General features: G+C 43.0%; 1 protein-coding gene across 1 annotated transcript in view; it reads left to right on the top strand.

Annotated features, from left to right (window-relative positions):
- Window positions 1–4,185: 4,185 nt before the first annotated feature.
- Window positions 4,186–16,230, top strand: part of sox5 (SRY-box transcription factor 5) — a gene marked incomplete at its 5' end in the record, with an annotated part of 56,087 nt that continues 44,042 nt past the window's right edge. Inside the window, 2 exon segments of the mRNA XM_035678486.1 lie at window positions 4,186–4,381; window positions 13,044–13,266. Coding sequence (XP_035534379.1) covers window positions 4,186–4,381; window positions 13,044–13,266 — 419 coding nt within the window.

Genomic DNA, 16,230 nt, shown 5'->3' with positions numbered 1-16,230 from the left:
CACATGCATACGCAGAAGCGCACACACTTTACTGTGGAATTCTCCAGAGGAGGCTCCCACGCTCCCTGAAAGCTTGTTCTGAGTAGAGGAGTTAACAAGAGCAGTTAGCACCATGATAATGTTAGCAGCCAGACACACAGAGCGAGAGAGCCGGGCGTGTGTGTGTGTGTGTGTGTGCAAGTGTGTGTGTGATAGCCTGTGACATTTCTGCGATGGCTGCTTTGTCTTTCCCTCACTCTTCAGTGAAGCTGAAACAAATCTTTGCCCCCATTTTGCTTAATTCATTTAATTTATGTGTGTGTGTGTGTGTGGTTTTTGAAGGGTTTTGCATATGTGAGCAGCCTCGCTTGCGTGTTCATAAGCCTGCTGCCTGTATTTAAACATGCTTGTGTGTGCGTAAACTCGCCGCTGCTGACGTGCCAACATGAAATGGACGCGATGATCACAGTAAGCGAAGTCCAGGAGACTGTTAACCACCACTGATGGCGATTATTTGGCCCGTTAATGGACGTACATCGCTGTCTGATTAGTGACTTAGCAGCAGTGGACATATGTGATATGAGAGGGACTTAACTGAGGAGCCGCTAATCATCAAAAAGCCAAGGGGAAGTGGCGCTTTAATCTCAGCTTAGCGCTCTCACCGTGTGCACACTTGTGTGTATGTGCATGGTTCCAAAGGAAATGAGAGTCTAGGGGGTAGAAGGGACAAGCAGCAGATTGGAGTTTACTTATAAATTTGATTTGTAAATAAAAAAAACACATTGCAATATTGTTGCACTGGTGTTAGGCCATTTGAAATATCATTACTGTGCTGCTATGTGGAAAAACCAAGCAGCATGTGTGTATGTGTGTATTAAGTGTGTTAATGACTGTTTGGCGTGAGGTGTTCGATTTTTTGGTATTGTTGGACGGTGCAAAATTATGCTAATATTCTCTAATTACGACCTGTACGACGCTGCCAATTTGTCGACTGAATAAAACCTCATCTTTTTTAATCCTCTTCATCGCTCCGCGCTTTCAAGCGGCTTCCTCCAGGTCTCCTCCAGGTCTCCTCCAGGTCTCCGCCGACATGACAGCCCTGCCAAACTTTAAATGAAGTAGCCAGCGTAACCTGCACACCCGCCGTGCCCAATTGTATAGTAATTCGACTTCAAAGGCGGACGGGAGGGAGAGAGAGGGATTTTATAGCCGGAGAGGAGCTGTGAACGGCCTCCCCATTCATAGACACCCGCCTCTGAGGAAGTAGTAGCAGACTTTGGGAGGGGGTGGACGGGTGTGAAGAGGAGTGGAGGGAGGAGAAGAAGAAGAAGAAGAGGAGAAAAGGCATGATGGAATGAGTTGGTTATTCTTTCGAAGGGTGGAGTGTTCTCTTTGGCCCGCAGAGTTTTTGGATATCTCGTTTTCTGGGTTAATGTGTAACTGTCCACCTAGCTCTGCCAGTGTGGCTACTGTGGTTAAATTGTGGACGATAAAATTGTAAAAACAAAACTTAAACTCCTCGCATGCGAAGATGTTTCTGTGGCTAAAGCAAACATTAGCGAGGTGAGAGAGATTCAAAGCTGACCCCCGGGTCTGTGTAGAGGGTTATGGCTAGGCAGAGGTGTGCACAGAACACAAGGGGAGGTGTGTGTGTGTGTGTGTGTCTGAAACAAAAGGCCTCAGTGTGAGAGAGTGAAAGGAGGTAAAGTAAACAGGCAGTGATGAAGACAGACCTGCAGTGTTAGGGCCTCTGTTCTATGTATGCGCACATATGTGTGTCTGTGTGTGTGTGTGTGTGTGCGCCGCGTGGCTCAAAGCCCTGTAGTTTGTACAGCTGGGCCTGGCGCTCGCATTGGGTGGTGTGTGTGGAACAGCGCACACACACATACATCTTTCTTCTCAGTCATTCTAAGCATCATAAAACTTATCACAAGTCAATTTCAGTTTTGATATCAATTGGATTTAACGACAGCAGTGCACAGTTTTATCTCCTAAGTCTTTTGTCATTAAAACACATACAAAGTCTTTACTGATCGTTTATGGCCTCAGCTTTTGCTGAGCAAGCCCACGAAGATAGTGTCCAGGAGAAACAGATAAAGAAATCAGCTGCAGATACACATTCCTGTCTATGCATGTGTGTGTTTGTGCAGTTGTCTTCTGTACACGTTGTCCTACAGGAAAACTCTAACTTGTTCAGCATTATTGTAACAAAATGTGATTAAGTGAATCTAACCTTGACAACAGTGTACAAAAAAGTCATTAAAAATGGGAGACTGTAGTCTGGCACACCTTGATTTAACAGTCAACAGAATAAATTTCTATAGTGGTGATTTAGTAATTTTCTGATTTAACTTCCAATGAAGTATTACACGGTGAAATTGTGCAACGGTTAAAAGCCCTGCGGAGTCCATTGAAACTCAAAAATGCATGCAGAAGAAAAAGTTGCTTTTCTCTGTTCCTGAAAACTTGACATTTTGGAGATAAAAAGGTTCTCAGCAATATGCAAATGATAACACCAATTTGTAAATTGCTTTCAATTATTAGATTATCTGTGAGGTCTATGAATCTTGCAGGCAAAAATCTTCCAAAAACAATTAAAGGTAATTAAATTACATCACTAGGGTGGAGAGCAGGATTTTTTTATGGTATTACTTGAGTGGAGTTTATTTGATTTTGACCGTAACCTTCCTCGCGATGTGATAACACCACATGTTGTGTTTCTTAGCATGGCGCTTCCCTCATCCCTACCAGTGAGCAGCAGTCAATATTGTTTGCCTTTCCACTGTCATAAGGTAAATAAGCAATGAATTAGTGGCAGTGGCTGCTCCTAGGAACAATGCCAGATGTACAGTCCAGAGGAAATCCAATAGAGTCAAGAGTGTAATCAGTTTACCGGAGACAAGCAGCGAGAGAGGGGAAGAATTTAAGAGAGAAAGGCCGGAGAGGAAGACAGAGCAAATCAGAGACAGACTAGGTATGGACGGAGAATCAAGACTTGAGGATGTAGCTCTGTAAAAAGAGAGTGAATAGAAAGAAAAGCTTGTTGAGGAGAAAGGGAAAGAAAGAATCAGCAGGCTCTGAGAGTCAGACGCCTGTTGCTTATTTCTTGCTTCTCACCGCTTACCATCACACCCCCCCCCTCCCCTCAAGTTTTCACAGTCCCTCCATCCCTCCATCCACACCTCCATCCCTCCATCCCTGTCATGCGTTGCTTCTGTGCGACTGAGCGTTAGCAGCCTATTACCCGGGGTCATAGTCGCAGTGGCTTCAAGGCTGACAAGTGCATCTGAAAGCACTCAGGCGATGCTGAGAACCACATTAAATTCTATTATTGCCGCATAGTCACTGCATCCCTATTCAGCTGAAGTACATGGAGGCAAATTTACCTTGTGAGAGACAGAGTTCACCTAATAGATGTGGCTTTATATCCTTTCCTTCTTTTCAAGGGAACAAAGCCACAGTAACAAATGCAAACAGCGGGGCCCCCGTGTTGCTAGCTATTTTCCTCCAGTTCCTCTATTGTCCAAAGGTTTTCATAAACACATATTATTGCCACTGTGCATACTGCTCTCACTCTCTGTCTCCCTTTTTTTTTTTTCCTCTTTCCCACTCTGTGTCTCTCTCTGAAAGCCCATTGTCAAGACATGGTCATTTCCTCCACAATGCTAGTGCAAGCGGGCTCCATTTGCAGTAATGGCCCCGTCTTTTGGAAACGTGAACGTTGAATGGCCCCCATGGTAAACATACTGTAAGTCCTCAGAGTGTGTTTGAAGGTCTGCCAAGGAGCTGGGTGCTCACAAACCGACTGAAGGGATATTGTGTGGAGTTGCACTGCGAGAGCTCTGTCGACTGAATGTGCTGAAAGTGCAACAAAAAAAAAAAAACTAATCCAAAGCAAAGGGAAGAAAGAGAATTGATGCAGGTTGATAGGCTGAATATAGTGAATACCTGCTGAAAGGACTTAAAGATTACTTTGTGCAAGCTTTTTTTACTGTAAACACACAGCAAATTGGGTAAAGTAAGTAAGTTGGTCAAACTATCCAGGAGTTTCCAGGAACTAGTTGTATCCACAGGAACCTCCACACTCTCTGTTGCCACCATCATATAACTCCAGTCGTCAACCCATTATATCATCCTTTGAATATTGCTCACTCTTCCTCCCTTCTCTCTCTGTCTTTCTATCTCCCTTCTCCCTTCTTTTTCCAGGATGTCTTCCAAGCGACCAGCCTCTCCATATGGGGGGACAGATGGAGAGATAACCATGGCAACCAGCAGACAGCGAATGGAGGATGAGGATAGCGAGGGACTGGGCGGTGTCATCCACCTCCCCCTGGCCTCCTACTGCGGCAAGGTGTCCCCTCGCTCACCCCCCAACCGCAACTTGGACAGCCCCCCCAACATGGTAAGGCCGGCTACTGGTTTTTGCATCCAATGTCACTTTTCTGTTTCTCAGGGTGAAAGCACCCACCTATTGGTGACAGCGAACTTGAGCGCCGACTCAGGGTCACGCTGTTAAACAGGTGCAACATTCTGAAGATGTTTCCAACTGGTATGACCCACAGTGTGTGTAAGTGCTTCATGTTTTGCTTCTCAACCCACCAGAGTAGTCAAATTACTTTTGTGTCATTTGGAAAACGGTTGAAAACTTAAAAAAAAAAAAAGTTTCATTGTTTTTATGTATAAAAAAGGACATCAGTTAACAGTAGGTACAATCTCTAAGTAAATTTTTTTCCATTTCCATTAGTCTTTCTTAACCCAGATTGGCACAATTTGCATCAAAAATCTTTCTCTGAGTCATAGCTTTGTCACATCTGAACACACTATGATACACATATTTTTAGACTCAGTATGACTTATCATTATATAAGATATATCAGATGATATTATATATAAGATGATACAATTATCTCCAATGTTAATCAAGAATAAATGTCCATAAATGTGCTTAGAAATCATAGAAAAAAGACACTTCAGAACTAACTTGAGATTGATTCTGTTTTTAGGTTTTCTATGGTATCAAGTAATCCATTGGTAGTTGTCTGTACATCCATGGGTACACTGCAATCACAAGCTGCTAATACTCATTTCGGCATACTTTTAATTATGCCAAATGTAAACAAATACATCCCCCAAAGCATTATAGGAACTATAGTTTCAAAGCTTAGAGCATGATTATGCCCCAAATACAATAAATATGTTGTACCATCAGTATGTTTCTTTAACATTACTAAGGCTCAGAATCAACATGGTCCTTTATTACTGAAACAAAAACATTGTCTTCTATCCATTAATGTACAGACACTGATACCCCTCACCTAGAAACGTCCCCATAAACACTGTCCTAAAACATGTATTGTACAACTTACATCCAAACTGATGGCGGTTATTTAAGTTTCCCAACCTATATAACCTATATACCTAACCTATGTGACATGTGGTGACTGCTAAAAGCTAAATAAAGAGAGAAAACTGAGCAAAAAGGTCTAGAGTTTAAGTTACCTGTCTGCGTGTTTGGCTTTTTTTAGACTCTGCAGCCCATAAGGGGCGTATGACTGTGTGTGTTTTTCAAGGCTCAGGGTTGAAAGTGACCCCTAGGACACAGACCCCAGATCAGATTATGTTCACGATTATCCTGACCTCCAGCCTTACAGAGGAAGTGAGTGATCTTTAATACAAGCTCCCTAAATGAGTTGGAAAAGCAAGTAGCGCCTGTTTGGCAGTACATGACAACCTCTGCTAAAAATTGTTTTTATGTTTGTGGATGAATTCAGCTAGAAATTAACTTCATTGACCTTGTTTATTTATTATCTTCTGAAATGGGTATAGGCAACAAGGTAATTTCAGGAATGAAACATTGAAAATAATTACAATTGTGTTGCTTTTATGAAATTTCCAGTAATTTCTAGACAAGTAAACAGCTATGTTTTTTCATTTTGAAAACAAATGAATGTTACAGTCTGGACAATGACAAAACTAAATATATGGATATTTGTTTGGTGATTCGCAATAGAGATGAAAAGAGTGAGAAGAGGCAGAAATCGACTTTCTCTGCGAGTGAAAAACTGTTTGGTGCTGGAAGCTGAAGGTTTCGTTTTTTTCCCAAAATGGGAAAAAAATGAAGGTACAAGGCTACTGTTTGGTTGCACACGTGTTTTTGCTTTTATGTGCGCGCCACCAACCGTCGCCTTGAGCCCATTTGATGCACAGTTGCGTGACTGCAAAATGTGAGCCATTGCAGTGAGTCATTTTCTTCAGGATGAAGTGTGACATTGTGTGGTGGTGCTGTATGTATAGCTCTGTATGTCTAAGTGCATTTGTGTGTGTGTCTGTGTATTTGTACAGTTGAATTGCATCTCCTGTGTGATTCATGTTAAATATTAGTGTAGGCCTCGCGGAATACGGGCTTATTGTAAACTTCTGTTAGTTAATGTGCATGTGTGCGTTTTGAGTACACAGCTATGTGTGTGTTTTTAAGATGACTCTGTTTTCCTGCATGTGACTCATTCCACATTCTATACATGTGGTGTGATTTGCAATGCATTCTCAGTACATAAGTGTGATGATGTGACTGTATAAGGTATTATGTGTTGCTGGTATGCATTATTTAGTTTTTTTAAATCACGCTTGCCACATCAAAATGTTGATTCTCCACCATGAGGACCATATTATTAACATTTTAGAGACATTTTTGGTTAAAGGATTTTGTTTTCTGTAAAATGTAAATGACTCTGATGTGTTTGTTTGCGAATAGAGTGTGTATGCCAGGACAGAATGCACTGTCTTACCTTCTCCTGGGCCCTCACCTTGATACACACCTTGTCACAGTGGCGCTCTGATAACGATCGTCGACCTTTCCCCCATACTGACGATAAATGCTCTCAAGCTGTAAAACAATGAAACAGTGCTTAGGAGCTGTAATGGAAAGCTAATTCTGTAATTAGCTCGCTGATTAGCCTGCAGGCCCCTCCCGCCGTGGAGTCATGTGTGGCAGGTGCCGACCGTAAACCAAAGTCCTGGGACCACACAGGCGTGCAAACACTCACACACAGACACACTGTCTGGGTTATCTGTTGCTGTTGAGAACAGTGATTAGATTGTTTCTAGTTCATTTAGGTAGATCTATAGATTTTACACTACAAAAATTACAAGATCGGTCTCCAACGTTATAATATTAATAATATAATATTTTATCATTGTCCTTGGGTTATTATGATGGACCCCTAAAATTCTTAAATATCCTCAAAATGAAACACAGCACTGCTTTCTAGTCTACTGATTGACAGCAGAAGGGAGACAGTGTTAATATGTGTGTTTGTGTGTGTCGGGGGGTCTCATACACAGCACAATAGCTGATGTGGCTTATTAAGTGGCAAGCTTGGATGTGTATGTCTAGCGGGTGGGATGGGGGCTTATCCAGCTGCCTGCTTGGCATGTTGTAAGATGTGTGTTAAGTTTTTTTTTTTTCTTAAGGGGTGAAGGAGGGGGGTTACAGCGCCAATCCCTTTTGCCGCTGACTGTCAGTAAAGAGTGGATGGAGGGAGAAATGGAGAGGGAGAAGGAGATTTACAAGAAGGCGAGGGGGGTGCTGGTGGAACTTTGAGGGAGTCGGGTGGGGGTCTGCGTCTCTCAGGGCAATTGTCGTAAAGTGATAGGGGGAAGTAAATGGCTCATCGGCGACCGGTTGACTTGGAAGTGAGGCAGCAGGGGAGAGCGAGAGGAGAGGGGGGAGTTGAAGGGGGGGGTGAGATTACAGCTTTATCTTGTCATAGTAAATTAACACGGCGGCAGAGAAGCGCTCGGCTACACACTGACCTCTTCATCCCGCCTGCCTCGCCTGCCTGTTCGGCTTTGGCCCGGCCGCTTTACCTGACTGCTGCAGCTGCACAGCAACACACAGAGAAATAAAAACAGCACTCACACATGTTTTAAAAAGCTGAAAGGTGCCAGATTATTCACTTTTAAAAAAAATTGTTTTTGTACAAACCCTGGTTTTAGATACGAATAGCGCTGTTCATAATGGCTTGCAAATGAATGTAGTTTAGCTAAAAGGGTGTTTTATTGAATGTGAAGTTCTCACCGTGCTGGTGGACCCTGATTGGCTGAGTGCAGCTCAGTTCAAATGCCTGATGGGAAGGATTTTAGTGGTAGTTCAGTGAGGTCAGCCAATCAACACAGCATCTAGTCTCGATGCTCATGAAGTTATTAAAGGAAGGATTTTTAACATAATTCCTCAGTAAACAACCAAAATGATGAATTATCATAACAGGATACCTTTAAGTGCATAGTGAAAGTACAGATTTAATACCTTCCATTCTTGCTTGCTTTCTTGTAGGTCTTTTCATGTTTGTGTTTTGCAAATCCTTGCAGAAATGTTTTCACATCAGGCAGAGGCAAGCATCTTCTCTCATAAATGTGTTAATGGACAAACACTAATTATTTCATTAACAGGCGAGATGCATGCTAACACGATAGAAAAGTATAAAGATTTTTCATCAGGCATTATTTTTATTCATTTTCCTCCACAAGCCCTCTCTTTCCCTCTTTTTTGTGTAATTTGTATGTGTGATTGTGTGTGTGTGTGTGTGTGTGTGTGTGTGTGTGTTCATGTGAATTTGACAGATTTAACAGTCATTGAGCAGTCTTGAGACACAGTGGTCACACTTAATTTCTCATGCCAGTGATGCACTAATGAATCAACACACGCTTGCCTGTCAACAGCAAGGGGTCGTGGTAAAATATACTGGCGTACATTTTAGCCAAACTGCTATTTAAAATACAGAAAATACAGCTGCATGTTTTTACGTACGGAGAGGGCAAGTGTGTAATTCTTGGGAGAAAGAAGAACGACACATTTTACTTAACTACTTAAAAAGTCTTTTTAAGTAGTTAAGTAAAATTTGTCAAATAGTTTAATGGCAGATTCTTTATATTGTTTTTAATAACCACTGATATATACTAAAATAGTTGGGGGTTTGCATGGAAAAGCTCATCCATATTGTTGGAACAGGAGGATAAAAGTAATGTATGTGTTGGTGTGTGTGCTCCCTTGTCCCAGCCTGAGGGACCTCGAAGTCAAAACTGACAGTGTCTGTGTTTAGCCATGGCATGTAAAGGGATTTGCCGCATGTGTGTGTGCGTGTGTGTGTGTTTGGCAGTGTGTCGGAGGTGTGTTAAGTGTATGTCGCGCAGATTGGCAGCTCTGGCGTAGAGCTAAGTCTTACCCCCCTGCAGGAGTGATCAGTGACATTCTCATGGTGTGTATATGTGTGTATTTTAGTTGAGCAGCTGTTTCCAGTTCTTCCTACTGCCACATTGTCCATGCCTTGATCCACAGCGACGCGCCAAACATCCAATATTGTTTTTAACACAAACACCTTGCACAGCCCGAGACATGTCAGGCTACGGTAGAGGGAGGGAGAGAGGGAAAGAAAGAGAGAGAGGGTTGCTTCTGTCGGGCAACAGAGAAGGAGGAAGGGAAGAAGACGAAGAAGAAATCAAAAAAGAACATGAACAGCGGCATCTGTGCTGGCTGTAGGGAAAAAAAATAGCATTTGGATTTTTTTCCCTCTTTTTCTGGCAAGAGTTATGTGTTTTTAAACCAACCTCCCCTCACAGATGAGCTTAAGAAGACAAAAGTTGTTTAATTCGGTTCCATTGCAGAGGCAGTAAAAGGATAAAGAGAGTGAGGCGCAATTTTTACTTTGTTCCAGTCATTTTGGAAGAGAATTGACATCTGCAAACTAAAGGCAGAACCGCCCACACTGCCAGCCTGCCACATCCAGTGCATATAAATACATATATGCAGGCACTCACACATTAACACACACACACACACCTACAGGCTATGTGCACTCACAGTGTCACACATATATGCACAGAAATGGCAAAAAACCTGCTCACACACATGCACCGAGAGGAGGGCATGAACGTTTACAGTATCCAGAATTTCTGTTTGTACTCATGAATAAATGCATGTTGATGAGAAAAGTTTTGCAACCCGCGCTCTTGCAGGAACATGTCGCCACACACGCGCGCGCCGAGCTGAGTGGCACTCGTTCACAATAGAGAATCTGTCTTGTGTCTTGTCTTTTTGATCCCTCTGTCTTGGACTTGTAAATCGCCAGGGTAAAAAATGTCAGCAGGGCACATGGATTATATTCTGGGTGAAAAAATCCTAAACCATTTAAGTTGCCTTCAGGATAAGGCTGTCTGTCTGACATAAATAATGTCATGGGCCCTAATTTACGAGGTCTTTGAAGAAGCCACGGCTCCCTGCTAATTCCCTTTGATTGGGAAATGACCTTCATTGTTGGACGCAGTGAGATGACATCTCCCTGGCAGATTTTTCGACAGGGCGAAGAGATCCGACAACCCCCACCGACTCCACCCCCCACTCTCTCCCTCCATCTACCTCCCCGTATTCTTGTTCTATTTGTTTTGTTTGTGCCACATCTTTCTCGAAAGAAAGAGTGTGGCTGTTTTAAGTAGGCGCTGGATTAGATAAATGGGATGTGACAGGTGTGACCGCTGCCTTCAAGATGCCTGCCTTCCTCGCTCTCTCTCTCTCTTTCTCCACGTATCTCTCTGTCAACCCTCTCTCTCTGATTTCTTCTAATAACATCGCCTCTCTCTCCTTCGCTCATTTGCCTTTCGCTCTTTCTGTGTTTCTTTGACTTCTACCCACTTGCACTCCTCTCTCTCCCTCTGTCTCGTTACATTTGCATGCCGTGCCGGTGCTGATGCAACTCGTAATCACAAAGCCGCTCATTTGAAGTCTGAATTTCCCTAATCTGAAGAACAGGAGAGGGTGAGGGAAGAAATTAAGCAACAAAGAAAGACAGGAGCGGGTCGAGCCATCACTTGGTCAGGTGGTAAGAGGAGAAGAGTAAAGTCTTTCAGCGCTTTAAGATCACAAGACACTTTCCCCAGCGCAGCACAGCCCTGAGCCAGTGTGTTACAAACCCCAGCAGCGACTGATTGAAGCCTCCTAACCTCATCATATATATACGGCTGTTACAGCCATATCATCGCTGTCACACTCTGTCCCTCCATTACAATGCACGTGCAGGAACACCCAAGAGAAAATTAGTGAATTATTGAGCGTGCTGACTTATTCAAAATGTGGAAACACACAGAGCCAAAGAGAGAGAGAGTCAGTGAAGTGTAGAAAACAGAAAGTGATAATGGTCTGCTGTACCTCTCATACAGTGTTTGGCCACTGACAATGAAAGCATCGTCAATATTGAAAACCTCTGCCTGGATTTGTTCTCTCAGAGGAACATAGAGAAATGATTTCAGACCTTGTCTTGAGTTTTTTCTCTTCTGCTCAAATGGATGCTTACATTAAAATGCCTATAGGATAGAAAAGAACAGAATCTGGGGTCATCTGGGGTCTGGATGACTTCATCATGGACTGTGATCTCAGTATTAAGTTCCACTTCCACCAGCAGCCTGCGAGTTAATAATTAGAAAACTATCTCCGCCTTAATACACCATAATGTCATTAATGCAGCTGGAATGTCTCTCTGTTTCTTTCTCTGTCACATGCACACCCACACACAGACAAACAGAGGTACTGTATGTGTGTCACTGTCCCAGGTGGCGTGCTCCATATTGTAGTGAGATTAGCCAAAGATTAACCCTGTGGACCATTGACCCTCCTGTCGACAAAGAGCTGAGCTGACAGACTGACTGACTCACTTGTTTCTGTAATTAAAGAGCATAACACACACCTCAAGACACCTGTGCGCGTATGTCGGAGGATACTGTATGTGCCATGCGTATCTGTCGTTTCAGATGATGCATGTACACTGTATGTGCGTTCATCTGTACATGTATGTGTGATAAAGAGATGCGTGTTCTCTCTTGAAGCTGACTGCGTCCTCCCTCTCAGTGTCACTGTTAATTGGGCTTAGGCGGCATTAAGTCTATCATGCGGAGTAGCCAAACAAACACAGGTTTTATTGGGTCAAAGATTAAGACGCTACAAGTTACTTACCGTTCAGCTGCTGTCATCAGGTTTTTTCCTTCTTGTTTATTCACCTGACTTTATCAAACTTATCAATTCAAATACAATAATAACTTAAAGGACCCTACCAAATAAAACCTACAGCACGGCAAAGAGAAATTCAGTTGAATGTGTATGAATGTGTAAATAGCCGTCTGCTGCATACATACTCTCTGAATATACGTCATTCTGAAGAGTGAAGTTCAACCAAATGTAGGGGGTGGGGCCTTTAATGGACCAAAAACACCAAAGAAATCTTATTTGTGTTCAAAAAGTACAGTTTTCACAATAAGAAATTTACATTTTGTGTACTTACAAGAGGATTATGATTTACTGAGGTCCAAAACTTGTTAAAGACTGTGTAAACTCTAGACTCAAGACAGTAGGATAATTATTCATCATGACAGCTTGGCAAAAGGCACAGAGCCTTACTGTGAGCTGTATATATTATATTTTGTAGCTGTCGTGTTGATTGTTGTTTTGTCAGTCCTTTCATGAATTTATGGAAATGATTTGACAACGCTCCAAAGCTTTGTTTTTTGAAAAGGGATCTATTTTTTTGTGATTTGATGGAGTTGCATCCTCAGCATTAATTGTCACGAATCCTTGGACAAAAGTAGTGCAGCGCCGAAACTTGGGCTTGGGATTTGGTACAGTAACGCTGGACGTCCCTCAAAGCCGAGCTGTTGAAGGCTTTGTAATGAAGAGTTAGTGTGACTCTAAGAGTGTGCGGAGGCTTTTGCGGTTGTTTCATGTGCTCGTTCTGTCAAGTACCTCCAAGTCAGTCAAATGTAGATTCCAGAGGATGTGGGAGAGAAGAAGAAGAAGTATGCCCTAACTTGAGATAACTGGCCAGGGATGACAGTTGGTCACATTGAGCTATGAGAAAGGGAGATGGAGAGAATAAAGGGAGCAAGAGAAGGAGAGAAGGATGGAGATAATGAGTGGGTCTATGCCAGCTCCTCCCCCACCTCCTCCTCCTCCCTTTTTTCTTCCATAGTTTGTTCATTTTTTTTATCTAATAATCTCTTCCTTTTCCTCTCCTCCTTTCCTCCAGGAGCAAGACATCACTAAGGGGAGCTCTCTGAGCCCTTACCCCCAGCACAATGCTACCTCACCGGGCAAAGAGGAAGGCGGAGGCGGGGGGCGGCCCTGCAGTGATGGGGGCTTGGCCACGGGTACCCTGGGGACCCCTGAGAGACGCAAGGGCAGCCTGGCGGACGTGGTGGACACACTGAAACAACGCAAGATGGAGGAGCTGATCAAGAACGAGCCAGAAGGTCAGTGATGAAAGGGGACGCTTGTGCAGCCAGATGTGTGATCTGCAACTCCTCGCCATCTCTCTGGCTCTGTGCCGCTCTTTTATCACACTCTGTTGTCCTTTCTCTCTTCTACTTCTTTCTTTCTGTCTTGTTTTCTCTAAGGCTCTATCAGTCTCTCTCTCTCTCTCTCTCTCTCTGTTATGAACCCATACACATTCAGATGAGAGGCAAGCCTTTGTTTTTCCAGCTCGCAGACAGACAGCATCAGCTGTTTGGGCCTATTGTCCACCATGCTTTGCATATTTATCACAACCTGACAAATAAGAAGTGTGTGTGTGTGTGTGTGCGTGCGTTCATGTATGTGTAGTGTTAGTTTGAGTGTGTGACAAGCCTGCAAACACTCTTGTATATCTTAACAGCTTTCGACAAATGTGTCCCAGCTTTTATTTCAAGGGAGGGACACTCACATTTAGATTTGTTACTGCTTAATAAGGTTTAAATACATCTTATCGCCTTCCCTACTAACTTTGTAACCTTTGGGATAATGATCTCTGAAAGATTTCTCACACTGTTGAAAAGACTAAACCAGATTTTTGCCAAAGGCTACATAGCTTAGCTCGATTAGCCCCGCATTTCTTTCACAAGTTTAGCCTTGGGCTAACAGTTGGAGTCAAGGGATAAAATTAGCCCATGGCCAAGTCTAATTTCTATTGGACAGATATATTGGGCAGATAAATGGGAGCTTAAGTCACTATGAAATGCATGTGATAGTGATAATGTGTTAAAGAGATTACCAACAGGTGTCACTCTGATGGGATAATATAAATAACTTTGTGCTTTATTGGTGGAGATATATGTTGTATGCTACACAGAGACGTCAGTGTCAAAACATTTAACAGGTACCTGAAGCTAGCAGGGATTCACTGCCTTGCTCAAGGGTAGTTCAGCAAAGCAGTCAAAAACGGACCTGTGGTAAATCGACACAAACCCAATTTCCATAAAAACATTTTTGCGTAGATACCCAATTTGAAGGCTACCTGAGCACAGCCGAACAGACCATAATAGAGAGATCAACAACACCAACACCAACAACCGAATCAGCCATCAACTAACAAGCAGCCACGGTCCAAAACATCAACAATATAATAATAATAATTATAATAATAATAATGTCTAAACAAATAAAGTAATTAACATTAATTCGAACAATAATCTGTTGCTAGGCTTTAAAGACTAATTTGTAGAAATAATTGAAAGGCCTGTTTTCACCTCCTGCACCAACAATAAAACTTTCTGTAGTCAGGTGGACTGTAGATCATAACTGTCCAACCATTTTACTATTTGTGATTCAAATTCCATTTGTCATGTACAGTAATTGCACACCTTCCTCCACAATTTCCTAGATTTTTTTCTCCTGCAGTGTTTATGACATAACATGGTTCCTGCTTCAGCTTCCAGACCGTGGTAGTGGAGCACGGGGGACATTTTGTTTTCCACTCCAGGGTCGAAGTTGATCGAACTCCGAGTTAACCCCCTTCACCTTACTCAGCAGGTGTCAGGCAGAACGGGGATTTGGCTTGGGTCTTGAGGAGCATTTATTTCCTAACAAACTGTAACAAACTTTACTACCAACTTTACTCTGTTATACTAATAAGCTCAAATCCATTTGGATCCCCTTGGGTATAAGACATATTAACACACAGACCAGAGACCCTACCTGACCTTATTAGACTTAATTGCAACCAGATCCAACAATTGGTTCTTGGTTCCTCACAGCCTAAGTGCACCTCTAAAGACCTCTAAAGCAGATGCATGCTCTCACAACCACTAGATCTTCTTATACACGTCCATACTTTCCCTTCCGCTTCTAAATCCACCACTGCTCTGTGCTAAGATTTCTATTCAAACATGTCTGTATGCAGTATGCAGCCTGTGCCCAAAAGGTGAAAGAACAGTGCAGCTGTGCAGTGTGTATTTGTCTTTTAAGTGTAGGTGTTCAGGCGTGCGTGTGTGTTTGTGCTCCGACAGTACATCAACAGGCTTTCATTTCAAGCTGCGATGTGCTAACCTTATTTTCCAGGCTTTTCTGTAAGGTTTTCAAAGCAGCCGAGACTACCGGTCAGCTCTCGCCGTCTGGTTGTTTTTATACTAGTCAATAGAGAGGCCTGTTGTGGCACATTTTACTAAAAAAAAGAGAGAGAGAGAGAGAGAAAGAAAAAAAAAACTGGGCTGTTTGTCGAGCTGAGCTGTAATTGAGGTGTGTTTTGGGTTGTTCGCTGCTTCACTAGACCTCATGAACTGGCTGCACAGGAAAAAAACAACAATAATGGATCTTTATGAGTCAGCCATTGCAGAGAGAGAGAGAGGGAGAGAGAGAGAAGGAGGAAGAGAGAGGGAGAAGGAAAGACAGAAGGAGGAAGAGGAGAGTGAAGGCGAGAAAGAGTAGTGTCTTCACAGACCCCCATTAGCAGAGTGCCACAGTGGTGCGGCATCCAAACCAACCCGGAGCATTATCTGCCCTACGTTTAAATGAAACGCGCTAACAAAAGGCCTCAGTGCCTCCAGACCCATCACACACACACACACATACACACACACACACACACGCACACACAAAAACCCAGGCCAAGCAAGAGAGAAAGGAAGAAAGAAAAGAGAGTAAAGGAAGAAAAGGGATGCTGAGAAAAGATGAAGAGAAGCAGAGGCAAATGGAGAGGGGAAGAGGGGGGAGAGAAACGACGAGGGGCGGTATTGAACACGAGATAGAAATCCCTTTTCTGTGCCCAGCTAGCTATTGTTTGGCTGTGTGGCTCACAAAGGCCATTAGCAGCAAACAGCAGGTTGGGATGAAAATTTAATGAAGGCTTTAATCATTATGAAAGGCCTGGAATATTACTGCTCTCTCTGTCTCTCTCTCTCTCTTACACACACGCTCATGCACTGCTTCCAGCTGGATCAATGACACTCACACACACACGCACT

This window comes from Morone saxatilis, unplaced genomic scaffold (assembly GCF_004916995.1).
Source record: "Morone saxatilis isolate NCDOM2014 unplaced genomic scaffold, NCSU_SB_2.0 Contig10, whole genome shotgun sequence".
Lineage (NCBI taxonomy): Eukaryota > Metazoa > Chordata > Actinopteri > Moronidae > Morone > Morone saxatilis.
This window is presented reverse-complemented; position numbering and strand designations above follow the sequence as displayed.